Here is a 26,942-nt window from a genome sequence, read left to right as displayed (position 1 = left end):
GACACGTCATGTCAAAGACATTAGTTCTGAAGGCCAACAAAATCTCAGCATATTATCAGCAACGTTTTGGAAATCATGATGATTAAAGCTGCAGAAGAGAGAAATCTAGAAAAATAAACATCCCTCCTCCTGCAGCTTCCCCCGCTCTCTATTCTAATCCCATCTATGTGGGCTGAAAAAACAATACTTTAAATTTAAATACTGCATTATCCCACCACTTCTTACTTCCTGTGAGAACAACTTTTTTTTTCCACGACTCACCGGATCTCAGCCACAAGTCTGTGAATCTCCCGACATGAACATAAGCCCAGCCCACAGGACGTGCAGGAATCTCGCTCCCTCTCACACTGAATTTACATCTGCTGCAAGGTTATTAATGTTTTTGTTTCAGATGTAGCCACAGACCTGCTGCTCACAATGTGGGTCACAAAAACAAGTCTGCTTACACATTTCATCCCAAAATTAAAGCACAGCCTCTCAAAGCATTACATATGTGGGAAACTGGAACTTTTCTATAACAAAAATGTTTCAGTGTTGCATTTACTGATCTACAGCTGTTTTTCTGCTACTCTGTCCTTCAAGAAACAACAATCGTCCTACAGGAAATACTGGCATCATTTGGACTCCATCTACAAATAGTCACATGATGTGTGGACTTAAAAACACCACAGTAGCCAGATTCATATTGAAACATATCAGCTTGTCAGGAACCAATTTTTATTAATATCATTAATAATGTGTCATCAGCATCATCAATGAAATGAGTTAGTCTGTTTAAAGCAGAATCAAGTGTGCATTCATTGCCCTTCTTTTCTTGATGAACACTTCAGTTCCACAAAGCGAGGAAGAAAAAGGAAGGGGAGGAGACGGAGGGTTTGTGGGTGTGTGTGTGTGGAAAATCGGTCAAAAGAGGGCAGGGACTGCAGTGAAGGAGGAAACGCAGGGAAAACGACGTCTGGCAGAGCAGGAATCTCCCCCTTCACTGGGATATGATTGGTTTTTCCCTTGTGCAAGAACAACAAAACAAAAAAACAAAATCAAAAAAGAAAGATCTTCAGAATGGTGCTCTAAAAAACAAAGATGACAGAGGAAAAGGGGAATTGCTTGCTGGGATGTGGTGTTGGCTGTTGTTGTGTTGTTGGTATTTTTTCTTCTTCTTCTTTTTGTTCCATAAAGCCACATTAGGATTTGATGCAGTCGTCGTCATCAGAGGTCTGGCTGCTGCTACTGGTTTCGGACTCGGAGCCCTCCTCGACGTGTGCCTCCGCCACACTCCTCCAGGGGGTGAAGTGGAGGGTCACACCCCGTGTCCTCGGGAGAACCCCATTCCTTTGAATGCCGTTCCTCTTCAGCTGGTCAAAACACAATCATGTCGTTTAATGTGTGAGACAGACTGAGTTGAGCTAGACGTAAGCAGAGTCAGCGTTTCCTTTGAGAGCTCACCTGTTCAGTTTTAGTCTGGAACTCTCTCAGCTCGTCCTCTGTCAGAGGCAGGAAGTTGTCATCATTTTCTGGGTACTCCTGCCAACCCATGGCCTTCAGCAACCTAGATAAGCATAGTAATTTTCTGCTTAGCTGTCTGTGTGTTTTGGCCTGTGTGTATATATAAGGCTGTTAGCAGTGTCCTACCTGTGCTCTGCCTCCAGGGAGCTGGACAGGTGTTCGGTGTCTGAGTCACTCAGAGAGTAAGACAGACCATTCTCATGACAGCCTTCCTCGCTGTAGGCTTTGGGCTCTGGGGTGCTGCTTTCACCCTGCAAGAATTATTTTCAAGTTTAGCCCCAGCTGTCCTTTATGTGTTGACAAAAAGCTCTTATCCAGGACCATAACATTACATTTCACACATGACTTCTACGTGCAGAGAATGCAGAGGCCATGATCGTGTTCCACATTCAGCAGCACATTCTCTTAAAGTGTATCTATTATGCTAGTCTCTAGCTCTACATTTTGATTGAGGTTTTAAATGATCTACAGTTAGGACCTGTGCAGGTCCCCTTCCCTAATAATCCCTTCATGTGATTGGCTGCCCATTGCCTGGCTTCTATAAACAACCCACGAGCTGTGAGGCACACTTCCTCGTATAAGGAACCATGACCATATACGGAATTTCATGCAGCTTGACACAAGCACAGAAGAGACGTAAAAAGAAGAAGCAGTGTGATGAATTTTGCTCTGGCCCTGTGTTTAGCTTAATGGGTCCCTTTTAATACTTTGGGGGGGGAAAACTAAATATCCAAACTGCTGCCTACCTCTCCTGATGTTCCTGGGCTGCTGCTTGTTGTCAGCTCTCCAGTGCCTTCGTCCTTCAGAGCTCTCAGGAACTCGCTCTTACGGTCTGGACCGCGACGCATCAACTTGAGCCGTGACGGAGCAATATCTATGGGAGGAGTCGTGCTTGAAGGGTGCTGCAGGTGTGAGCCGCAAATAGTCATGAAGTGACAGAAAAGGAGAAATAAAAGTTACTATTATTCTTTTTGTTACCTGAGACATCAGTGCAAGAGATCTAAACTATCTGTTCAACTGATTTCAAAGCATGGCAACAATGACACATCTGTAGTAACAGCAAAGCAAGACCTTCACAAAATTGCTTGCTTTTCATTGGGGTTGCTTCATCCTTCTTCTCACCTCTTTTGTAGTATTGTGCTGTGGTGCACTGACTGGGGTGCTGGGTTTGGCTGCAGAGACGGGGCTGGTGAAGACTGAATCTCGGCCTGGCATGTGAAGACCAGACTTTGTGATCTCTCTACCACTGGATTTCCACTGGGTGCTCTGGAAAAGAGGACATGAGAGTGTTTAAAAACTCTTTTACTGCAGGCTACCATGCACGCTGGCCAGTGCACCGGTGTTATCTCTATTATGTACATTTGCTTGATAAGCAATTCTTCTCTCGGAAATTGAATCAAGCAAGCCGTTGATTAACTCAAAACATCTCGACAGTCATACTTTGGTAGGGGCCACAGCCGGCTTTGGGACCAGGTTCTTGTAGACGCTGGAGCCTGTGATGGGAGCTTTGCTGCCGTTGGTTGGCAGGGCACCAGCAGTGGCAAACCCTGCAGAGAAGGCTGTGCTGGGATCCTCCTTGGAAATTTTTTTGATAACCAGCATTTTGGACACCATCTGTTTGCCACTCGGTGGATTTTCTGGAACATAATCAAGACAATCAAATTAAATCTTAGAGATGATGGTGCAAGGGAAAAAATCTTTTGTCTTTTTGAGCACAGAAATTGAATCAGGGCGAAAAGCTTACCCCATACTCCAGCGTGGGGAGCAACTGCTCGTGTCTGAGCCCCAGGCTTTCCAGTTGTTTCAGGGTTGAGCGAAGGCTAAAAATACAAATAAACAGGTGCCTACATTAAATATGTAATCTTTCAAATTTTGTAATTACAAGTTATGTTTAAAGGCAATAATCTGAGGCATAACACTCATAAATCCTCTTCTGCTTCTATTACAAGGCAAATATTGAAAAGGAGAAAATGGTTCCAGTAGTTATCCCACTGTAATGTAACAGGAAAAACGGAGGTCAACTACTCACAAAGTCCTCCTCCACAAACTTCAGCTTGTCGTCCTTGCTGTCCTTGCGTTCCTCGTTGGGGAATTTGTCCGGGTACGAGGTGCCCTTGCGGGGATGGAAGTTACCATTGCGCTGCCGGTGCCCCCCCTGCCTGTCCCTATCGCCTCCTCCCCGTTTGGGGTGGCGTCCCTGGTGGTGGTGGCTGTCCTGGGAACCCCGCGGAGCTCCATGCCAGCTGGGCGTTTCCTTCCAACATGAGGCCCCTGCCAGCCCACCGTGCCCTCCTTTAGCCACCCCTGAGTCCACTGAGTCATGTCTCAGAAGCAGAGAGGGCTGCTGCCATCCATCACCTCCAGAGAGAGACACATACAGTGGAAATAATGACTGTCTGACAAGCAATACCAATGAAATGTGACTTTGACAGCAAGGGTTTCCTCACAACCTTCACAAATAACATCTGAATGCCTTGAATCTTTAACACTATTTCTCTGTGACAGTAATAACCTCTGATGACTCACACTGTGTGCATGTATTTGGTATAAGCAGAGAATGGAGGGACGGCAAAGAAGAAACGCAGAAACTTTTTCCTGGGTGAAGAAATGATTCACCCAGGAAAACAACATCACAGAAAACTGAGATGAAACAGCTGAATAGGAATGTGAGACTCCACACCATCACTGAGATTCACAGAGAAGGTGAACCATCATTATAAAACTGGCATCACACCACATTTATTCTTAGTTCACACAAACGACTGGATGACAGCAGTAAGAGGGGACTGTACAAAAACAGATTTGCAGGGTGGAGGACACCAAATAACAGCCATATTCTACAGAGAAAGCAGAGACGTGTGTGCGTGCGTGCGAAGGACGATACGGCACCAGCACCACCCATTTACAGCACTGTTATGACACCACTGCCTTCAACACTATAATCGAAGCACATCATATCATTATCCAAGATGGAGACCCAAACTGGATGCTCTTACATCAGAAGTTTATTTCCTGCTTAGATCTTCAGCTACACAAAATGCAAGACTCCAACTCTATATCTTAAAAACTGGAACAAAAGAATCTAATTCATCTTTCTTTGAGTCTCCATAAAACCCTAACTGTCGATCACTGAGAACAGAAAACAAGTAGTCAATGTCACTATCTTTATAATCGCACCTTAGCAGTTTTGAATACAACCCCCCCCCCCAAAAAAAAACAATGTAGGTGGCAGCTGACTTTAAACTAAGGATGATTTTAAAGCCTTGACAGACACCTCCACTCCTCCTACGTGGGTGTGTCAGCTTAAGAAGTCTGATTAGACTTCTTCTGCAGGCTGTGCTGACAGGTACAAAGTGCACTTGACTGATATTTCCCCCATTTCCTTATTGGTTGTCTTATACTGTCCTACTCACTCTTCGTTCACAGCTAGCCGATTTTTTTTTTCTTAAGGGAATGTCCAACATGGCTTCATTCAGCTTTCACCTGACTAGATGTCTAAATCAGAGGGATTCAACCAAGACCCAATTCACCTAAAACTGTCAGACAACAGAAGTCATTACTGCTCATTAGATCATTGTTTTCATTTAATGACTGACCAGTTAAAAACCCCCAATGATAAACAGCCTAGCCAAGTTTTCCACATTCATAGAATTCCTTCAGTCTACTATTGTTATGTTGTAAATTAATATTTACAGATCACAACAGAAAGGCACAAAACTTTCAAATCTAGAATATTTGTAACTAAAAATAAATCATACATAATTGTCCAGATCTAAAAATAATTTAAATTTCCACCCATTTTCACTCAGGAATAAAAAAAAAAAAGCATTTTTTGTAGAATTTGAGTCATGGCTTTACTGCAAACACTTGGCCACTGGGCAAGACTATACCTTTTAATGAGCCAGTACTGACCCCCAGGCTTAATGTTTGACACCCCTGAGATTAACATGTACTGTAACTTATTAACAAAAAACTACAACAGTAACACAGTGTGTAAAGACCCAGAGGTTGTGTTTTAGCTACAGCTACACAAGATTGTAAGTGAGCTGTTTATACAGTGTGGCAATGCATTTAATTGGAACAGTGTGATATCTGAAAAAGGTATGACTATGTCATGCATTTTTCTCTCTTCAAAGCCATTCCTGAAAGAAAATACATCATATCTGTACAGTACAATATCCTGTTGTTATACTGTTCATTTTTTAAGCGTTTGTATTGTATAACAAACTGCAGAGGACCAGATCAGCCTGGAATCTGATGTGTGCAGAAATGGGAGAAGCATACGTCCCAGTACATTTGCATAAAGTCAGAGGGAAAGCAGAGGAGGAACACAGCAGAGAGTACTCAGGTTAAAATGTGCTGCATGATATGAAAGGCTTTAAACCACCTCTCTGCAACCTTTTTATTCTTACTGAGAAGTTTAAATACAAAAATGAATAGTAGGCTCCATTCACACTTCCCCTCATGCAGTAAAGCCCCCAGATAATAACAACAGGTTGAACTGTTACCTGTCGGAGGACGCAGGGAGCCATTGTTGAAAAAACCATCAGAAGAGTTGTGGCGGCGGCGGCTCACGGCAGTTCTGGCATCTTTGTGGGGTGGGAGATCACCTTGTTTCTCAAGGTTGGCAGCAGGGGACTGGAGGAGGAGAGAAAGAGAACAGTGTTAATCAAAGCTAATACGTAACAATGCCCAGAGAAAGTGGACAATAACGTAACAGGCCACTGCATAACTGTAACTGAAATTAGAGAATTTTTCACTACATTTTCCTACTTTATTTTTGTCCTGGCGAAGAGACTTAGATTAGCTTAATTCCCATCTGTACTTTTTTCTCTCTCTCCTTCTCCCTCTAACTATGAGTCAATCTATTCTTGAGGAGCGAAAGTGGAGAAAAAAAAAAGGAAGACAAAAATGAAACTACATAGAATCGTATAAAGCTTTGTCATAAGAAATGTGCAAATGAGAAAACCTAAAAAAAATCCAAGCAAACACTGCACACCCAGCTCTTGGTGGTAAATCCTGAAGGTTTAATAATACTGACTAAAAGCGCTCCTCTTGATATGAATCATATCCTAGTCATCGGCTGAGGTTCAAAGATCAAATCAGATTGTGTTCTTCAAGCTTCATGGAGGACTTCTCAACTCAGACACACACAAAAAGAAGCTAAGAAAATGTAGCTTCAGCCTGTCTGGCGTATGCTGGCTAATCCCTTGACATAAATGACACCGAGGTGAAGTTGTGTGCAAGGTGGATAATAACCGTCTAGTATCTCGATTTCACAGAGACCAATGAGCTTGGCAACTGATTACACTAAGCTCCAATAAACCGCTCAAACATGTAAACTACATGCTGAAGATGCTGCTTGGTTTTAGACCTGAGAATTAACCAGCTTATAAATGTTATTCAGTCAGCATTGTTTTCTTGTTGGCCACCACCTACTGCCGAATGGATAACATCACTTGGTTCAACAGTCAGTATTCATATCTCAGACCACCTCTTTAATTCAATGGTTTTGCATGTCCATGACGCTGATACTGTTATCACCGTTACTGCCCTGATACAGGAAAATATTAATTGCGTAGAAGAGGCTCTTACTTGTGCTGTGAAGACACCGAGAGACCACATCACATATTACGTAATGTGAGATATGACACGGGCTACTTCTATTTACGCATCTAACATAACTGTTAGACAGCTGACTAGGCATCAATGTTGACCTGAAAAGGGATTTAAAGTGGCCTTATATGCCAGTCAGCAAAATTCAGGGGTAAAAATTTAATCAGCCTACAAAAAAAAAATAAAATAAAAAATGACAGGCTGAAGAATAGAGTGGTACCAAAACACATTTGGTCATCACAAATTTCACTCAAGCAGCATGTGTTGCTATTCTGAAGACCTAGAACCAGTCCCTCCAGGAATCTGACTCCTCACCAGGACATTAAACATCAAACATGGCAAAAGTTTAAAATAAAATGAGATCAGTGAATGTAGGAGCAACACCTGTGAATCAAGAACATAGGTTTCGGAGTTTTCTATTAACTCTTTACTGACTGACTCTGGATTGATGTCAATGACAGCAGTCACCCCTCGTGGTCATAATGGTTTTATCATTTCCACATCCACAGGTATGCAACAGTCCTACTGGCTTTGAGTGAACTTATTTTTATCATCAGACAGTGAGTGTGAGGCTCGGCACAGACATCCACTGCTACACTACGTTACAATGCACCAACTGCACGTGCACCTTTCGGGCAGACTTCGAGAGGACTTTGAATAAAACTGCCTGAATCTTCAACAGAGCAGAGTCCCCGTTTAATACAGTCATCTTAGGGCCACAGCTCTGGCTATGATCACTGAAGCCCCAAAAACCTATTGTTCTGAACTCAGGTGTGCAAGAGGCAGCCAATCAGGAAAAAAAAAAAAAGAGTTGGATTAAAGACAGATTAAAGTTGGATTAAAGACAACATGCTGAAGAAAATTTCTATACATATATAGAGGGAAATGTTAGGATAATAGGTCCTCTTTAAAACCTAATGTGGTACCTTTAGTGGTTACTTGAAGTTGAAGAGGTTTTGATGGCCCTCTACTGAACCATGTTCTGACTACACTTTCTGTCCCTAAGCACATTTCATTGCTGAGTGCACACACATGCACTCTCATACTCAGGTGCACAAACACTGTTAAAGGTGTTTGAGCATCAGTGAGAGATACACTTGGAATCTCCGTCTCTCTTTCTTTTCTGTTGTGAGCGCATAAAGTACAAACACACACCGATACGTACACCTACCTTGGCAGGCTGGGGTGTGGAGAAGTTAAGCCAGGCAGGGACAAAGTCATGCTGCGCCATTTAGGTCCAGTGTTTCCGGTCAGTGGATCGAGGCATCAAACCTCATGGCCAGGATCTACCAAAAGATTTTTTTTTTATTTCGTTTTGCACTTGAAGGCCCGGAACCCGGCTTTTTTGTTTTGAATTAAATCCCATTTCTCTTTGATTGCATGTCATCCCTTTCATGTGTTTTCAAGCCAAGGAGTCTTATTCTCAGCTGAAAACATGGATGTAAACATCTTGTGCAGAATAATATAGATATTATATTAAATATATAAGTGCTTGGCATGTTTTAATTCAAATAAATAATTAATTCAAATAAAACAAACACACTACACTAGTTAACATCACGCTCATGCATGTTTGTCCTCATCGGCTGGGTGAAACTTTGACATTACCCCAGAGTCTGTGGCTCTGAAGTCCTCTGCCTCCTCTCTCGGTCCGGCTGGGCTCGGTTCCTCCTCAGGCCTGTTGGCACTGATCAGAGTGTGTGCACTGACAGATGGGAGGCAGCACACCAACAACCTCCTCTCCACCTCCGCCAGGACAGCGCAGCCCCTTTCCCCAGAGGCAGATCCCTTCGTCCAGGGTGAAGCACTTGGAGATATGTCAAAAAACTGCAGGAACGATCTGGAATGGCAATCCAGAGAACTGGCCAAACAGGAAGCAGTTTTTGAAGTCCAAAGATAGGAGTCTATGCAGAACAGATTTTCTGTCTTGAACCAGAATCCAGTCAGTTCTAATGCCGGTCTTGTGCAATGAATTCAACTGATTCAAGTCCAGGCAACTTATTTTCTTCTTTTTTCTCCAGATAGATTTAATTCCTCAATTTATTTGAACCATTTGCTCATAATCTCATGGTAAGACTTAAAACCTGATTAGACTTGATGCTGATTGGCAAAACAAATTGATTGACTAGTGATTTGTCCCAAATGGGAGGAAGAGCCAGGTTATTATTAATATAAAGAAACAGTCTGTGAAAGTCGTCTGCACTGAAGCATGGACAACGGTTTTTGAAGCAGTTCCACTTTGACACCAGGTGCGTGGAGAGAGACAGGTGTTGTCCTGCCACACTGTGTGCCAGTATGTTTTTTGTGTTGACTCACCTTTTACCGAATCATTTTAAGACCTACTCAAACACATTCAGAAAAGAAAAATTAATTGAGAGACAGTCTTTTATTGGCAATGGAGGTCACTGCAAACCACTGCTCACCTCATTAAAGTGGTGAAAAGACTGTCTTCGTTTGGAGAAAATAACTCTCAAAGGTTCAAAGTCACATGACAATGAAGCCAGTGAAGCCCTACGTTACATTGCCGACATAATAAGTTCTCGTTAGTGAAACGGTGAAGATGTTGAATGGTACATCATAATGCTGTTTCTAGCATTATATATTTTACTCCCATCAAATTATTTCAGGTTTTGACTGTAGCAGGAACAGTGTGGACCTCTAGTTTCATAGATATGCAAAATCAAAATTCAAAAGTTGAGATGGCTTTAGCAACAGCCAAACATGTCCAAAAAGAAATCCTCAAGTGATCAACTACTCTTTTTCCTCAGGAGAAAAAAGTGAAAGTTGAAAAGCTGCAAGCATCCAAAAAGTTGTCAAGTAGGTCTTTCCTTTCCTTTTTGAAAGTGCTTTTCCCCCCTCACACAGGAAGTTTCAGTGCAGATTTCAGATTTTCTTGCTCTATGGTTCACGGGTATTTGCACAGGACCTGCAATAAATTTTAAAAGAAAGAAAAAAAGAGGTTTGCCTTAAAGCTCTGGGGGACAAAAACACACAAAATACTTAAGAGTTACTTGCCAAATTAACTACACCTTTCACAAAGTGGACCTAGCATGCTTTTCATTGCTATAATAACAGATGTTCATATTAAACTTGGCAAACATTTCAAATAATGAGATCAGGCTGATCTTGCTTTCATAGACGGGTTTTATCCCATAACAAGGCCATCTCAGGCACACAGCCACACAGTTCTTCTGGCTGTCAGGACAAAAGCCTCATCCATCTGCTGTTCAAACCATTTGTTTGCAAGGTGAAGAAAATCAGAGATACGCCGGTTTAAAGGAAGGTGATATTAAAAGGGAGAGCAGTTTCACACAAAGGATGACCCGAGGGTTTCACCGAGGCTCAGTGTAAGTCATACAAGTTTTATTTTGATTGTGAATCATGCAAAGCATCTTTGGAAGAGTCCAGGAATAAAAAGTATGGATGTGGAAACAAACATAATAGGTCCAAATTACCTAACAATACAGATTGATATAAGAACCCAGCAGTACATATAACTTTATGAACTTTTGTTCAGCTTGTGTTCAAACTGTTTTTTTAAACGGTGCACTGTAGAAGTTAATTATTTCAGATGCTAAAATTTTAACTGTAAAACTGGGGTGATCAAATCATTAGAAAACACAGAGCAATAGGTCAATAATGCTGCAAAGTACTACGCCCAAAATAACTATAAGATTGTTTTTCTTCTAAGGCTGCTGCATTAATAAACTTCCCAGACAGAGTAGCTAAACGTAAACGATATTGTATGTCTAGAGCTGCATTACTGCAAACAGCTTCAGTTTGTGTCAGCCATTATCACACTATGAAAAACATTCCGCCCTCACTGATAAACTCCCAAATAACTTCCAATTCAAGAGAAATCAGCTCCAGAAAAAAGGACGCTTCTGACACTCAAAGACGTCTTGAGAGATGCAAGAGAGGAGAAAAAAAAATCAATCAGGACTCTGTGATCTCAGATCCCTTTCAGGCTGAAAGCTGGCTGTTTTAAAAAACAGTGTCGGCTTTTTTTAAGTGAAATATTTATACCAGTATAAAAATAACATGCACGCTATCTTCCTGTGCGCAGACTGCTGCGAATATTAATGGGCCCAATAGTGTCTGTAAATACGGCACGAAACTGAGGTGACAATCCCAAACACCATGTTCGTACTTGCACGAAGGCATGGCTCAAAACCCAAACAACAAACAAAAACCCCACAATATATATGCACCCTTGTTTCACTGATTCGGGCTTGATAGCGTGCACCCACTGAACTATTACGTAACAGTTCAACATCAATGAATTTACCACAGGCACGAGGTACAATGTGCAGCGCACACACTTCCTTCACTCTGAAACAACACTCCAATGAATGGCGGCGGCAAAAACACTTCTACCTTTGGAAAACACCCTGCATAACGCCTAAATGCGCTCAACTCACATGTACACAAACACACAAACAGCAGACCCACCTTAACACAGCATACACACACTTCAACTAAATGACTAGCTGAATGTTATGAAGTTAAAAGTTCATCGAAATAATTAAAGACGCTAAGCGGCCAACAAGTACCACACACAACAGCGCTGTCAGATCTGTCCTAACTCCACTGCTAGCTGACTCTGCCGAGATAACTCAGGTTAACGTTAGCATAGGAATTGTTAGCTAATAGCTAGCGCTATCTAGCCTGTTGGGAAGCCCGAGAAAATTGGTTGGTATTTGAAAGGAATTAGCAAGGCTAGAGGGCTTAGTCCAGTAAACACGGATTTAATACGCCTGCGGTAACTAGAACTGACTATTTAAGCAGTTGTCACGGACATACAATAGAGGTAAACAGACCTTGCTTCGTTGGAACAACACAGTTTCAAAATGGCTACCTTAGCAGCGGCAGCACACATTCATTAGCTTGCTAAGTGCTAGCGAGCTAACTTACAGTCTTTCCTACGATACCTTCCAATAAACAGGATAGTCGTAGATATATGTTGATTCAAATATACACTCACTCTGCAGAGACCAGTGACACTGCACTTTTTTGCAAATATAAACTGCTTTAATCGCAGGACTATCGATGTTTGTTTGGGTTTTCGGTGATCTTACCACTGGCGCTGGCACAGGGGGATTCGAACAGCCTCAACTGTGCTCCATTCACGATCTGTCGTGATTATGCAACTCACTGGGAGTCTAACGAGTTTTTCATCTCAGCAGGCTAAACAGTGCGGCTTCGATGTAATTGTTATAAACTCCGATAAATAAAATATACAAATGTCTAAAGATGCAACATTATGTTTCTTTGTTATTTTTCTAAATATTCAAAGAAAACGGCGATAATAGTAAACAATGTGGGATTTTGCAATCTTGAACGCAACATAATACCTCCCCGCCAAGGACAGCCAATCCAGTCGATATCAGAGTCAGTCTGGTTCCGCTAAAAATATTAAGAGACAGACATTTAATCGAGCGCCGATATCCTGACGGCAAGCAAACGACCTCTACTTTAGCATATGAAATATGAACTTTCTCACAATTTGTTATATGTTTTTGTGTTTTCGGTGGCCACTGAAAACCGTTCTCTGACTAACATTTATATGATAACGTTTAGGTAACTATAAATCCTGTGGTTTATAGGTTGTTACATTAGCACAGCCTTGTATTACATCAGGTTGAGGTTAATGCTAGCTGCACCAACGTTAGCTCAGGGTGTATCTCGTCACTGAAACTTCAGATTGCATGTGCTGTGTAAGTGTGATTCTTTTTCCACGCTGAATATGATTAGCTTCGTCTCTGGAAGACGTATTTTGTCTGGGGTAAGAATAGTAAAAGTTTTCATTTGATAAATATATCATGCCTACTAACGAATGCAATAATTCTCTAGGTGCCAACAGAATATTCATGATGTTCTGTGATTGTGCATGGTTTCAGGTTCCAGTATGGAGATGTCTTCAGCAAATAAACAGATTACCAAACTACAGCACAAAAACTGTGCTGCTTCACACTCGAGCCTCCTCTGTCTTTATGTCATTCAGACCATCTACCACCAGCAGACTGTTGAACATCAAACCTGTGAGCTGGCACACATCACATCTCTGCCACGAGGATTCCAGAGGCAAATCAGAGAGAAGTGACAGCAAAGAGGGTTTCAGTTTAAGAGCCCTTGCCAAGGCTCCCAAACCAGCTCTGTACCTGGGATTTTCTGGTCTCATCCCCTTTATTTCTGCCCCTTTTCTCATGGCTGCCACACAATCTTTCCACCCTGAAGTGGCATATGCTCAAGTGGTGTACGGAGCTTCTATAGTGTCGTTCCTGGGAGGTGCCCGTTGGGGGTTTGCCATCCCAGCTGGTAGTCCCGCACAGCCAGACTGGATGAATTTGGGTAACAGTGTGGTGCCGTCGCTTCTGGCCTGGCTGGCGTTGCTCTGCAGGGACAACATAGCTGAAGGAGCTCTAGTTGTTGTAATGGGACTGGGCCTGTCACTGCATTACGACCTGACTCTTCTGCCTGGCTACCCTGCCTGGTTCAAAGCCATGCGAACTGTTCTCACTCTGGTTGCCACCTTTTCTCTGGTGGCCACGTTGGTGCTTAAAAAGCTCTGTCCAGAGAAGAAGTTCATAGAGACTTAGAAGTGATTTTAAGAGGATAGTTTGTCTCTTTAACTGCATGAACATAAGAATGGAAAACATCAGGTGAACATCTGCAGACAGTCGTTGTGGTGCTACAGTTGAATGAGCCAATTTTGCTCTTATGTAAATAATACATAATAATTTGAAAATAAATAGCAGTTGTTTCCTGGGTTGCAAAATATCTGGAGAAATTCATGTGCTTTTGTTTATAGGAGTTCTAACCTGCTGCCTCGGCTGTGTTAAACATTAATTATTTATCGGATTGTTGTTAATTTTAGCTGCTTCTCACCAGTCAGTCACATAAAGGTGTTCATTCTTCTTGCATTTAAAAACTTTAAGGTCACCAGCTACTTTATTAGGTACAACCTGTTCTTTAATGTAGATATATACCGGTAATTAGCCAATCGCATGGCAGGAATTAATTTAGGCCCGTGAAGTTCAAACTGAGAATCAGAATGGGGAAGAAAGGTGAACGTAGCATGGTTGTTAGTGCCAGACGGACTGATATGAGTAACCGCCAAGGTATCGAGATTTGTGTCTCTAAACGCACAGCATGTCAAACATTGAAGCAGATGCGTTACAAGAGAAGAAGACCACACCGAGTGGCACTCCTGTCAGCTGAAAACAGGAAACTGAAGTTCACATTTAGGTAGAAATGGCTGTCCATTAAACAGACACACTGGAGTTTTTATAGCAGAGTTGGAAGTAAGTGATCCCATATTTACAGTCTCAGTGTTTTGTAAACATTGGCTCCAAATAGATGAGCCACAATCCCAGTGAGACGTCCAGTGTAATTACAGCAAGTGTGACTGCTGTAGTTCGCTTGTTTGCACAATACAGAAGACAACTTTCCTGCTTCAAACAGCTTTACATCCGTGCAACGAATCTAATAATACTAACATGATCGTTCACAAATGAACCCAACACACCTACGTACCATCACCTAGGATATCGGGGCGTAATGTCCACCTGCATGCTGGTGTTTGCACAGAACTATCAGAGGGGATTATTACATTTTAACTACACTGAAAAAGAAGGGAATAAGGTTAAAATGAAATAAAGCATACACATAACTGTTTTGCGATGTTTATTAAGTCTGAAAAGCAGCATTATCAGTGTGGTGTAGTATTGTGTTTTTGCAAAGGTTTAACTGTGCATGATAGAAAGAAGCTGTGCTGTGGCACCGCTCTTGTTTTCAGCTTGAAAACAAGAGGAAATGTGATGCTGTACCATAAAGATGCTGAACATATTTCTAAGCGATAGGCTGCACACCTCAACATCAGATAGTACAAATCTGAAATGATAAAGCAGTCTTTACTTGCTCGGAATGAAGTGTAAACAGCGATGGAGAGGCACTAGTAGAAACATATGTACATAAATAATCCAGTGGAATGAAAAGGAGCGCTCTGGCATGCTGTTCGAGTCCACAGAAATTTTTAAACTTAATGCAGCCATAGGTTTTATGTGGTTCTACTGTCAACTAGGCTCAAGGGCTCGGAGTGGTAATGCACCACCCTCCAAAAATTCTTTAAAATAAACTAAACAGTGCTTCATCACCCGCCAGCAGTTTTCTTAGTGCCCCACGGGACTTTCAAAAAACCCTCTGTGGTTCATCAAAAATAGAACTTCTATAAAAAATAATCATCATCACCAAGATAGCTGTGCCTTCAAATACATTGTTCTAACGTTGTGACTGAATTGAAAATAAGGACACAGGAGAGTCATGTAACAGTAAAAAGAACATTTTGGCAGATTTCAGTACTAAATGTGCTTTCATGTTCATATTCATTGATTAATTTAAAAAAAACAAAAAGGAGACATCCATGTATAAATACTATGACAACATATGAAAGGCTGTTTAAACCAAAACACACTTTTCTGTATGTCTCTTAAGGTGCAGCTTTTCTCCAGTTTATGCTGTGTTTGGTGAATGATTCAGGTGCAGGACATTCCCGTCTGTCAGAGCACAGCCAGCCCGCCGTCGCAGCGGCTGGTGATCATGTTGCCGACCTCGGTCCAGGTGTCCAGGTGAGGGTCGTAGATCTCCACGGAATCCACCGTTACGGGTGCGGAGAAGTCTCTGGTGGTTGCTCTTCCTCCAACCGCATACAGCAGCCCGTTTACTGCCGACACCGATACACCTGCGCGTGCCGTAGACATCGCAGCGACCTCCACCCATTTCTCCTGCGGACAGACGTTTGCAGACGTGAGGAGAACGTTGGAGCGTCTGTTAAAATTTGTAAACAGATTATTTTGGCTCTTTACCTCCTCTGGGCAGTACTTCTCTACTGTCTCCAAAGCACCCAGAGCCTCGTTCCAGCCGCCCACAGCATATATGCAGTTATTGAGACATGCGACGCCCACGTAGGCCCGTCGAGTGGCCATGACGGGCAGGGCGCTCCATCGACGCGAGATGGGATCATACACCTCTGCTGAGCGCAGCTCCATCCCTTCGTCGCTGATCCCTCCGATCACGTAAATGAAGCCTGGGTAAAAACCATTGCGTTTAGAGCTGACCTCCAGAACTGAGGGTTCAGGTGGTGACGTGCAAAGAGAAATGCGAAAACAGTGCAAGTACTTCTCGTTACAATCTTTCTTCTGCACGACAAATCTGATTAAAGCTTTTACGCCTGATTATACAGATGTGTTTATTTTGTTTAAATGTATTAAAGGGGCGGACACACCTTGGAACTCACAACAGCCAAAGTAATAGCGGGGAACAGCCATGCTGCCAATGACCTCCCACTTGTTCTCCTCCGGGTCATATCGCTCCATGGTTTTTCCGATTTCAGAGCCAATCCAACCACCTGCAGAAGAACAGGAAAAACACGACTTAAAGTTTGTGCAGAAGAAAGTGTCACCACTTGTCGGTCATCTCACCACTTATTTGGGCAAATATTTTTGAAGCATTCTTTAAATACAATACATTTTTTGCATTCTACTGAGATTTACAAATCACTGCATGCTGTTTATATTTATATTTTACGCAGCATCCCGGATTGTAAGAAAGCCCTTTCTCACTCTGCATTTGCAGACTGCCACATCTCTCTATTATGTTTGTGAGTGAAATTAAATCAGGCACATTTTCTCCTAAATACTCCCATGATGCCCGTTATGATTTAATTACACTTACTAAGCTATTTTATTGTCCTTTCACAATGTGGTATTGCACAACCTCAACTTCTGCAGCAAGAACTCGTGCATTTAAATTTTCACTTTCAGTGTTTTCTATTGTCTTCTAAGTTCTTAGAATTTCTTTAATCCACTAGGTGGTGTGTTCTAGTTCTAGTGTGACCCTTACCGAGTGCATACAGAGCTCCGTGGCAGGGGCAGACACCGACTCCGCATCGAGGGAAAGTCAGAGACGCCACGGCGGCCCACTGTTTCGTAACTGGGTCGTATCTCTCTGTGCAGTCAAAAATCATCGAGTCTTTTTCCCCTAGTAAGGAAAAGATTTCTACTCATTAAAGTTAATTCTCTATTTAAAGCAGAGCAAACTCCCAGCTCTCTCTCCCTCACCTCCCACCACATAGATCATGCCTTCCAGGACTGCGACTCCTAGCCCGCTGCGGGCCTGATGCAGTGACGACACGGTGGTCCAGTACTGGTTGAAGGTGTCAAAGCGTTCCACGCAGCTTAGCGCCCGGCTGTCACTCCAACGGCCGCCCTGCAGCCGAGTGTAGCCTCCTGACATGAGACGAGAAGAAAAGCTCCACCATCAGATCTGCTGCATTGCAAGACTAATTTAAATCTTGGGACCCTTTACTCCACCCCACTTAGACGTAACACAGCAAAGATACTAAACCTATGGCATAGAGGTATTTCCTGGCTTTTCTTCTGGGTCTCATCTTGGCTGGCTGTAGCTGACTGTACATCTTATTTTCTTTGGGGGACTTTGTGACTTCAGTGTATTCTCTCAGCAGAGTCTGCAGTGCCACCCGCAGGCTGAAGTCGGTAATACCTAAAAATGTAAGAAAAAATGAGGCTTTGAATCTCAGGAGTTACTTCAAATTTTCAAACAATGTATTAAACACACGACATTGAAAGTATTAAATGCAACAGGAGGAAGAATGTCACAAGTTTCCTACCTTCTATGTACTTGAACAGCCTCTGTGGGGAAAGCAGAGGGAAGCGGACTGGTTCCAACACCTCTACCACATGTTTTTTCCTCTTTGCCACGTCTTGGAGAACCCACTCCATGGCTGCCGTAAAAACCTGGTACTCATCCTCGATCCTCAGCTCCTCACTTTTTAAAAGTCTCACCAGCTGCTCTTTTGACAGGCCCCTGAACTCATCAGTGACACACACCTAGAGGGGAAGCGGTCGAGAGGGTCGATTTGTGAACGTTCGATGTGGAAACTACAGAAAGAGTTTAAGCAACATAAATGTTGTTGCTGATGGAAATTGATGATACTGTTTCATTTTAACAGAAAATAAAACACAGACTTGGTCTTTTGTGTGTACCTCTAGGAAGTGAACATGGATGTAGTTCTCAGTAAACTCCAGCATGTCCATGCAGGCGATCTGCTCCAGGAACTGAAAGATGCCCACACAGTTGGATGGGTCCATGTGACCCTTAAGAAACTCCCCACAGATGGACACCACCTCATTCAGCTGCAGCATGTCGGCTGCCACCATCAGTTCCTGAACATTCTCCACAGTGACGCTGATCACTCCTAAACAGAAAGAGAGCACATTTCCAACTAGGAAAAAAGAGACTGAGCAAATAAGTGCCTACATTTACATATCACTGTAAAAAATTAGTTATTAAAGAGCCCTGACAGATGGGTAAAAGCAGAAGGAAGGTAAAAAAAAAAGACATAGAAAACCAAACTGGAAGCCAAATTTAAATGAAATTTAAAATGTAATATAATAAAAGAGCAAAAACTGACATTAAAAAGATAAAAAAAACCCAAAAGGACCTGTTAGCAGAAATACAATCACCTTTACATTTAAGCCATGACTTTGTACAGCTATCTGTAGATCTAACGCTGCAAACTTTCTTGCAAAGGATCAACATTTCTGCTTTGTAACTCAGGGTCATACCCATATGTGTGCTTTACATGTGATCGGTAAAGTCTGTCAATGGACAGAAATCAGGATTGTTATGATGCAGTGTGAAGCCTAGCTGCTGGATTCTGAATCAGCTGCTGAAGAGAGATTGATGTTGGAAAGGAGGCAGGTGTGTTAGTCAGGACCAGAGAGAAGATACACACGAATGAGATTTTCCTAGTCTCCAAACACACTCCCAAATATCTGCTAACAGCCTTAATTAGTTAATTTGCATTTAACAGGTAACACTGCTGTCTTGAAGGGAAAGTATATCTGAGAGATTGGGAATGCTACAAAACAACACAAATATTCAAGAAGTTCAAGACGGGGATATCAGGGCTGATGCAGACCTGTGTATATGAACTCCAGCAAGATTTCAAAGACATCAGTGTCCACTCCAAGGATCTGCACTTCCTCTTTGTCTGCCTCCCTCATCCCACCAGCGAACAAGGCAGAGAAGTAGGGGCTGCTGGCAGCAAGCACTAGCCGGTGCACCTTGAAGACACGGCCGCCGACTTTAAGCCCCACGTCACAGAAGTCGGAGCGGAGGCGCATCTTGTTCATCTGGGCCAGGATGAGTCTGGCGTAGCGATCTGAAGCCAGCACAGCTTGCTCTAAACCCTGGGTTGCCATGGCAGCTGCACCAGGATTACGGCAGCATCCACTGGACGTCGACACAGAGATGGAGGACATGGCAGCGAAGGTACCTCTGCTTTACCATGGAGGCCAGTATCCTCAATCCTCCTCTCCTGTGAGGCTCGGGCCTGAAAAGCACAGCACACAAAACCAAAACACAGAGGCTCAGTGCATTGTTGTGTAACCAGCAACTTCTGATTTATCGGCTACCGATGAAAGACAAATAAGAGTAAACCTCCCCTTCTTTGTTGTTCCACAGGAAAACATAACGAAGCATTAAAAAAAATAGTCGCCACTTATCCCACTGCTGTTATATGATCTGTAACACACACACCTGCCGGGCATGTTAGCCGTCTGGCAGCTCGCTAGGGTGCTTGTCAGTGATCATAGTCTGCACGACAGTACCAATACTCGACCAGTCCCTTTCCAGACGGAGAATTACTGACGGAAGTACAAAAAATAAATAAAAAAAATGCAGCGTTTATTTTGCATTTACTGGCAACTCACCCTTAAGTTTGCTGATGAGGATGCAGGCAACTTCCGTCAGCCTGCAGGCTGTCAATACGTTTTTCCTGGACCGACTGCATTGGTCTGAATCTCCAGACGTAACTAATTGATCCACGAGAGGGGAAAAAATTAATTTATTTTAATTTGCACCACTGATACCGACAAGTTTTTATCTTTGAGTCAATTTAAATTACACAAATATTTTTCTCTGTTATTTTAGTCTAATTATAATAATTAATTTAAACGTTATTACCAGTTTGCCCCAAATTCAGGTCAGGTTTGTATTAGCACTCACCGCCAGGTGGCAGTGTTGGCTTTGAAGGAGCGGCATGTCCTTGACAATAGGCCATAGCAACCTAACGTAAATTATCACAATATTCCTACATATTTGTCCCCCGGTACAGTGTTATTTTTTTTAGGCTTTAAGCTCTTTCTGTTGAGCCCACTGTCAGACTCACTGGGCTGCCCAGTTTACTTTATCTTGGGATCAGATTAGTTTAAGTATTATGTTGGAAAACTGTTAGTACATACACTCTGGGACTCTGGGCCCTTTAACCGTGTCTGCTGAAAAAAAGTGCATCTGAACTACAGTTAAAAAAGCGAAAAAAAACTGTAACGATCACTGGGCTTACACACCTGAAATACAAGTCTCCTAACACCCATCACTCAACTAGTATTTCCAGCTCTTTCAACACCCTGTGATGCACAAGAGAGTATGTCGTGGCTGCAGCCAATTAAAAAGTCTAAAGTGCCAGCCTAGCCAGCTTTTGAGATCCACCCTCGGCTTGCTGGAACTCCCTCCCGTTGCCCTGCGCTGTTAAATTTCCAGTAGGTCAGGGTTCCCTATAGGGCCTCCACAGTAACCATTACCTTAGCTCAACAACTAGCTTATTAGACACAACTTAAACTGGCTCTGAGTAAACCAATAAGACAAAGCTAAAACCTGAAACTGAAGAAGCTTAGAAAGCAAACAGCTCCATGTAACTTTAATTCTCTCCTCGAGTCTCTTTATCGTGCTATGACCTGTGAGGGATTTGTATATCCTAACTTAAAGTGGCTCTTTAAAAGTTTAAAAGCTCTCTGGTGTTGAAATACTGAATTGTCATTAAAGGTCATTTTCCTTGCCCGATTATTATTATTGTTATTTTTCTTTTACTGTGTAACATATTTATCCCAGTCAAATACTGATCATATAGTGTTCTATTTATCAGATCGGGCTCTTTGTCATCCTTCAGTGAGCTCTTTCTCCTTCTGTCATTTTCCACTTGGTGTGTTAGTCACATTATTTCATTTTTAGCAGTCGTGAGGTGATCTGTGCTACTTTGCAATTCAAGAGCCTCATTAGCGTTTCATTGACGTGTGACAGCAGCCTCCAACACAGATGGTACATGTTACATACATGCTCCCTGCACACTCAACATGCCCATCAGACATTCATAGAAAATCCAGGGTGAAGTTTAGACTCTTATATAAAATAATAATCATGAAAATGAATTGTGTGTGTGTGCGTGTGTGTGTGACAGAGGTGTATTTGTCGCATGAAAGTGTGCCTTTTGTTCTCCATCCTGCTGCCTGGGGAGGTGTCTCTTGTAAAACAGGTTTTAAGGTTTAAGGTGAGGTACTAAAATGAACTTGAATATGATGACATACTTCCTCTGGTTGAAAACTCCTACAGTGTGTGAAAATGCTCTTCTTTTTAAGTCCCTTTTTTTTCCCCCTCCAGAGTTTTTTGGTTGTCATCATTGTTTTCTCTGGTCATCCTGTCTCTCCGCTGCGGTGACTGTACCAAGAATTTCCCCATGTCGTGGGAGACAAAGTAAATAGTGTGAAGGTCATCCTATGGAAAGTGCTCACCATAATTGCCATTCCACTTTAAGTGCAGTGTGTCTGACTTTTTTCTCCTCATCAGGGGCTCTATCCTTTTTTTTTCTTTTACCAAGAAAGAAAAACATTATGAAATGAAACTGACAGATTAAAGCTGCATATAGGAGTAAAGGGCTTCAGATTAAAAGCTTACCCGATAACACAAAACAAGGGATTTCCCTATGATGATGGGAGAATCTGTGTGATATTCTTCTAACTTGTAGCAGATACTTAATAGTGAACTTTCCTTCTTGCTGCAGTCTTTGTGTGTAACTCCTTCGTTCCTTTACCACCACCATCATAATCATCAGCCTTATGTTTTCAGACCAAGCAGTGTCTGTCAGTCTTGTGCCACTTTAGTTTTCTGGCCACGTGCCTTGCTGCTGCTTCTTGTTTTTTTGTTTTTTTAATCTATTTGAGAGCTGAAGTACCACAATGAGATTGTCCAGCTTTAGAAACGATGGGATGCTTCATTTAATAGGTGATTCCCCCACCCCCACCCCCACCTTCCCTTAAGAAATAGCACAACATAATATTGCATGAAGTAGGAGGAAGGAAAATCACCCCAACTGTCGCTGAGGGCGTCCTGCTCTACCTGTTTTAAAACTGGAGGGATCGCCCATCCCTGGTCTAAGGCGGTATCTTAAAATCTGATTTGGCTGTGGTTCTGGATCTTGATGGTTTGTCAACAAACAGCATTGTGTCTGATTGTGTCTCATCCCTGTGTCTGAGCTGGATCAGTGTCCGCTCCTGTTTCAGTGCGATCCGAGTCTCTTTGTTCAAATCAAAGCTACCAGAGGTCACTCAGTTATAGCAAAATATATGCCAATAATAACTCGTTATTTTAGATCAACTTGTATCCAGGACTAATGCTATTTCCAACTGAGCACATCCAATCATTAAAGTTTGATTTCAGTTTCTAAAAGTCAACTTCAAATACAGGTTAACTTATACAATAACTGCATCTTTTTCCAAACTGATTAGGTTAGTGTGATTTTTGTTTACATTTTGCTTGAGGACACATACCAGTAGCCCACAGCAAGAAATCTCGACCGTTCTGGGTCACTGGGAGAACATATGGCTTAACAATCTAATCCAGAAATTACTGACCTTAATATTGTGATGAATATGTACAGCACCAAGTATAGCATTGCATACATTTGGATTTGTAACAATATGGGGCGTTTTTCTCCTTAGACGGACCGAGTCACTGGAGGAAAAAGTACTGAAAGAGGGGGAAAACAAAAAAAGGGACAAACTCACAACATCATTTTCACTCAGAAACTTTGATGTGCATCATTGACCATAATTCGCCCAGGCTCAAACAATTTTCTTTTCCATGACTTCAACAGCTCAGTGGGGGTCGGGAATCCAACCTGTTAACTTTCTTCCTGAGATATATGTGTGTGTACAGACACATACACAGCATAGTGACATCTAAGCTGTTATTTGTGGCGGTATCAAAGGAAATGTGTCTGCATGGTGTTTAATGGTTCAGTCTGTTGCCTACATGCTTGTTGGCAGGCAACAGGATCTCCTGCCTTCAGCCTATAAGCCAGCTATATTGTGAGCTTGTAAAAAAAAACAGGACGGGGAAAAAATCCCTCTTATCGATTCTGCTTCCAACATAGCAACTGACTGCTGATTGGCTAACCTGCGGCTGGTCTCGGACTGCCATTGGCTGATCGCGTAGCGTGAAACCGTGGAATCGGACGGAGACAGAGGAGAGGAGCGACGCGATTGGCTGCTGCAAACTGAAAGCGAAAACCTTTTTTTTCTGAAAGCCTGCAAGACAGTTGATGGTGTGTGTGTTTTAGGCGTGACTCCAAAGGTAATTCGTTCTGCTACCCCCCCTCTACTCCAGTCGGGACTTATTTAAATTGAGAACTAGTAAGCGAGTTGTAGCACTGAGGTGTGCTGACAAGAAAAAAAAGTGGAGGGAGAGGGCCTCTGAGTAAAAATATGTAGGGGGGGCTGGGTTTTTACATACGTTCAACTCTTATAGCTGGAAGCCAGGCGAAAGTAGATGTTAGCAGTGATAGCCAAACTGCTATAAAAGCTTATAGTTTGGGGGTCATAGCCATGTGGCAGTGTATTTTATGTGCAAAGAAAATGTAGAAAAGGCCCAGCTTGACCTTTCAAGCCTTCATTTTAATAACCAGCAGTGAGAGAAATAGGCCCTGCACTTTCTCCCCTCTCCTTCCTGCCCCACATATTTTTCTTCCCACCCTCTCCCTGTCTTTGGGACACTCAAGCAGCCGCCTGAGGGTGACTCATTGGTACACTCTGTCCTATCCAGAGCCCTCGAATAGTAAGACTACGGAAGTGCTTAGCGGCCACTTGGAATATATGTGAATATAGAGAGGCAGCGCTACAAACAAAGACCAGAGCACTGCAAAGCCTAATGTTCGGGTTATGACAAAAGTAAGAAGCGGGGAAAGATGTAAAAGCCCAGTCTTCAGGCTAAATCTTTATTTAGGTAAATGCATCATCAGATGAGGTGTAGTTTTTATTACCCAGCTCAAGTTATTGGAGATAATTAGCTGCTGATGTTAAAGTGTGTCAAGTGTCACTTGAATTTGTGCAATCAATATATACTGATTCCACAATACAGGATTAATATAACATAGATAATACAATCAAATGCATTTATTTAGGCATTTAGAATAGTTTCTCATTTATGTTATGCAATTGTTATTTTATAACATTAGGTAATTCCCACCGTGAATACATTTGTTGAAAGCGCCTTGAGGTGACTGCCGTTATGATTTGGCACTATATAAACAAAAATAAATAGAATTGTTATATTTAGGTAATATTTCACTTGACCGACCCTGCAAAAGTCAAGTTTTGGAGCTTGATTTCATAATGCTGGATGAAATAACATTAAGATAAAGTCATTTGCAATTACTCAACAATTGTTCTTGGTTGCTAATATGAGTTTTTGTGATTTAATCTAACATCAGTTAACCTATCCAAAATCTACCAATTTGTTGGTGAATAATCCACAAATATGTTCTTGTTTTTTAAACAACTTAAATTTTGAAAATGCAATTCAAACTTCTGTGCTGCTATATCTCTATGCCACAGGTATGTTGCTAAATTTCAGGAATGGTAGCAAGGCTCCATGATATGCAATTGGTGAAAAAAAAATCAATTGGAGTGAATGAGACATGATGTGACTCTTACCATTCGAGGGCTGTGGTGCCATCTATCTAGCTACACTGCGTCTGGTGAGTCCTAGCCAGGTTTGCATACTGCGTGTCCACCCACTCTCCATGCTGACACGGGTAAGAGGTAGTAATCCGTGGCCTGGAACTCTCCCCCAGTACATCCCTGCCCTCTGCACCTCATTAATCCTTACCTAACACAGACCTTCTGTGATGGTTGAAAGAGGCCACCTGTTGCTGTGGTCACACAGGTGGCCAGTGGTGGTGTCATCCAGGGTCAACGTTATCATCATACACCCCAGTGGCAATACATATGTTTTTCTGAGGATTTTGCACTGGTGAAATTAGCAAATTCAGTGTAATTGTCAAGACAGGGGTGATGCCGACTGTGTGATAAACCTAGAAGGAAAAAAACCCAAGCTGCTCTCAAGTAACAAATGTTAATTTCCTTTTTTTCCCTTTACAGAAGGATCAAAAATTTGAAAATGCATGTGAGAGCCATGCAAAGCATGTTCCTAAAAATCTTTTTGGAGTGACTCAACGGCAGTCAGGCTGAGTACGGAAGAGCCTGCGCACATCCTGCTATTGTCTTTATCGCTTCCTTTCTCTCCCATCTGTCTGCAGCGTGTCCTCCAGTGCCCTCGCTGTCTCCCACCTTGGCAAACTCAAAGATAAGCTCATTGGACTACCATGGCTTCAGTAAAGACTGTAAACCCAACGTAAGTTAGTGTTAAGCATAGTTTTGGTCACTGGAACTTTAACAGCACTTAGAAAAATAACAAAGCTGCCTTTAACCTTTTTATGATTAATGTGAATAATAATAATTTTTAAAAAGTGTTTCTTGAACAGTGTTAGCAACAGAGTTGAATTAGTTGACAAAACCATCATCAGTTTATTGTCTTTCAGCAAGAAAAAGGTCAGGATCTCACATTGCTTAGCGTCACCTGAGGAATTTCCTCAGTCCCCCAGTGAAGTTTGATTATTTTAAGAGGCTTAAACAACCTACTTCCATAAAGCAACCTTTAGAAATACACTTTTGTGTCTCTGTACAGAGCGTCTATTGTCCTCAAACTCGAAAAATGTGCCAAGTTCAACATGGATTCCTTTCCTCTTAAGCTATGTAGGCTGCATGTCATGGAAAAAAAAACATTCATAGCTCAAGCAATGCCACAGTTCAAGTAATGGAGGCAGGATACTTCCGGACCTCTGGCAGTTCACACAAACATTGGAGGCCACTAAAGAGTGCATTTTTGTGGCAAATGTCAACCTCTTGCAACAACAATACCTTCACCACCATCACCACCACCGTCATCATACATTGCAACAATAGAAATACTGTTGGATTGCACTTTCATCTTGTGGCATGTTTATAGAAAAAATATATATAGAATACAAAAAGCTTATACTTCTTTGAGTAACAGAATATAACATACAGTACTTCAGATTACGTTTTGATCAGCAGGTGTACATAAACTGCCCTACCCTTGCCCAAATGCAATTACTGGACTAAACAGGGATGTAGTTCTGCTCAATATTTAGTGTTTTGGTCAATGGGTATATGCTCTTACTATGGTATTCTACAGGATGTTAATGCTACATAATTATCCACTGTATATGAATGTCAGTTTATTTAAAAAAAAGAAAAAAAGGGGGGTGGAAATAACCAAGATGCACCGCAATGTTTCACAAATTCATGTGGCATTTTACCCAAAAAAAAATTACATGGCCCTCCAAACCACCTGGATGAAACTACATGTTTACACCATTCCCCCACCCCACCCCCACAAAAGCACTTTGTAGTAATAATCCAATTTTAAGAACTGAACAGTTTAACTCAAAACATCTCTAGCAATGTGAATTCTTGGCTTAAAGAAAAAGTGCAGCACCTGACGTCAGTGAGTAAATCTCAGGTGGTCAGCACCCCTACCCAAAAGGTGTGTGTTAAACAAATGGCAATAAATGAAGTACCAAAAAAAAAAAAAAAAAAAAAAAAAAA

At 42.1% G+C, this 26,942-nt stretch overlaps 3 protein-coding genes across 8 annotated transcripts; 1 reads left to right on the top strand and 2 right to left on the bottom strand.

The window, feature by feature from the left end:
• Window positions 1–679: 679 nt before the first annotated feature.
• On the bottom strand, window positions 680–12,258 carry gpbp1l1 (GC-rich promoter binding protein 1-like 1). Of its 4 annotated transcripts, none has more exons than XM_005741902.1 (12): window positions 12,198–12,258; window positions 8,728–10,045; window positions 8,291–8,405; window positions 6,012–6,141; window positions 3,533–3,861; window positions 3,248–3,323; window positions 2,944–3,140; window positions 2,626–2,769; window positions 2,250–2,405; window positions 1,630–1,754; window positions 1,444–1,546; window positions 680–1,352 (listed from the first exon to the last, which is right to left on the bottom strand). In XM_005741902.1, the coding sequence occupies exons 3-12, from the start codon at window positions 8,348–8,350 to the stop codon at window positions 1,182–1,184; spliced, it is 1,491 nt and encodes a 496-aa protein (XP_005741959.1). In that variant the 5' UTR covers window positions 8,351–8,405; window positions 8,728–10,045; window positions 12,198–12,258; the 3' UTR covers window positions 680–1,181. The 4 variants fall into 4 exon arrangements, with proteins under 4 accessions (XP_005741959.1, XP_005741960.1, XP_005741962.1 ...); XM_005741903.1 differs by lacking the exon at window positions 12,198–12,258 and adding an exon at window positions 12,104–12,191; XM_005741905.1 differs by lacking the exon at window positions 12,198–12,258 and adding an exon at window positions 12,034–12,075.
• A 295-nt stretch (window positions 12,259–12,553) lies between these two features.
• Window positions 12,554–13,899, top strand: LOC102199291 (transmembrane protein 69-like). 2 transcript variants are annotated; one of them, XM_005741901.1, is made up of 2 exons: window positions 12,554–12,836; window positions 13,020–13,899. In XM_005741901.1, exons 1-2 carry the CDS (start codon window positions 12,828–12,830, stop codon window positions 13,716–13,718), a joined length of 708 nt encoding a protein of 235 aa, XP_005741958.1. In that variant the 5' UTR covers window positions 12,554–12,827; the 3' UTR covers window positions 13,719–13,899. The 2 variants fall into 2 exon arrangements, with proteins under 2 accessions (XP_005741958.1, XP_005741957.1); XM_005741900.2 differs by having other exon boundaries at window positions 12,554–12,904.
• A 720-nt stretch (window positions 13,900–14,619) lies between these two features.
• On the bottom strand, window positions 14,620–19,985 carry ipp (intracisternal A particle-promoted polypeptide). Of its 2 annotated transcripts, none has more exons than XM_005741898.1 (10): window positions 19,914–19,985; window positions 19,121–19,534; window positions 18,183–18,394; window positions 17,807–18,026; window positions 17,524–17,679; window positions 17,238–17,405; window positions 17,020–17,157; window positions 16,403–16,525; window positions 15,984–16,204; window positions 14,620–15,902 (listed from the first exon to the last, which is right to left on the bottom strand). In XM_005741898.1, the coding sequence occupies exons 2-10, from the start codon at window positions 19,461–19,463 to the stop codon at window positions 15,678–15,680; spliced, it is 1,806 nt and encodes a 601-aa protein (XP_005741955.1). In that variant the 5' UTR covers window positions 19,464–19,534; window positions 19,914–19,985; the 3' UTR covers window positions 14,620–15,677. The 2 variants fall into 2 exon arrangements, with proteins under 2 accessions (XP_005741955.1, XP_005741956.1); XM_005741899.2 differs by lacking the exon at window positions 19,914–19,985 and adding an exon at window positions 19,741–19,857.
• Window positions 19,986–26,942: the final 6,957 nt, after the last annotated feature.

This window comes from Pundamilia nyererei, unplaced genomic scaffold (genome assembly GCF_000239375.1).
Source record: "Pundamilia nyererei isolate P.nyererei 1_Seehausen unplaced genomic scaffold, PunNye1.0 scaffold00115, whole genome shotgun sequence".
NCBI lineage: Eukaryota > Metazoa > Chordata > Actinopteri > Cichliformes > Cichlidae > Pundamilia > Pundamilia nyererei.
This window is presented reverse-complemented; position numbering and strand designations above follow the sequence as displayed.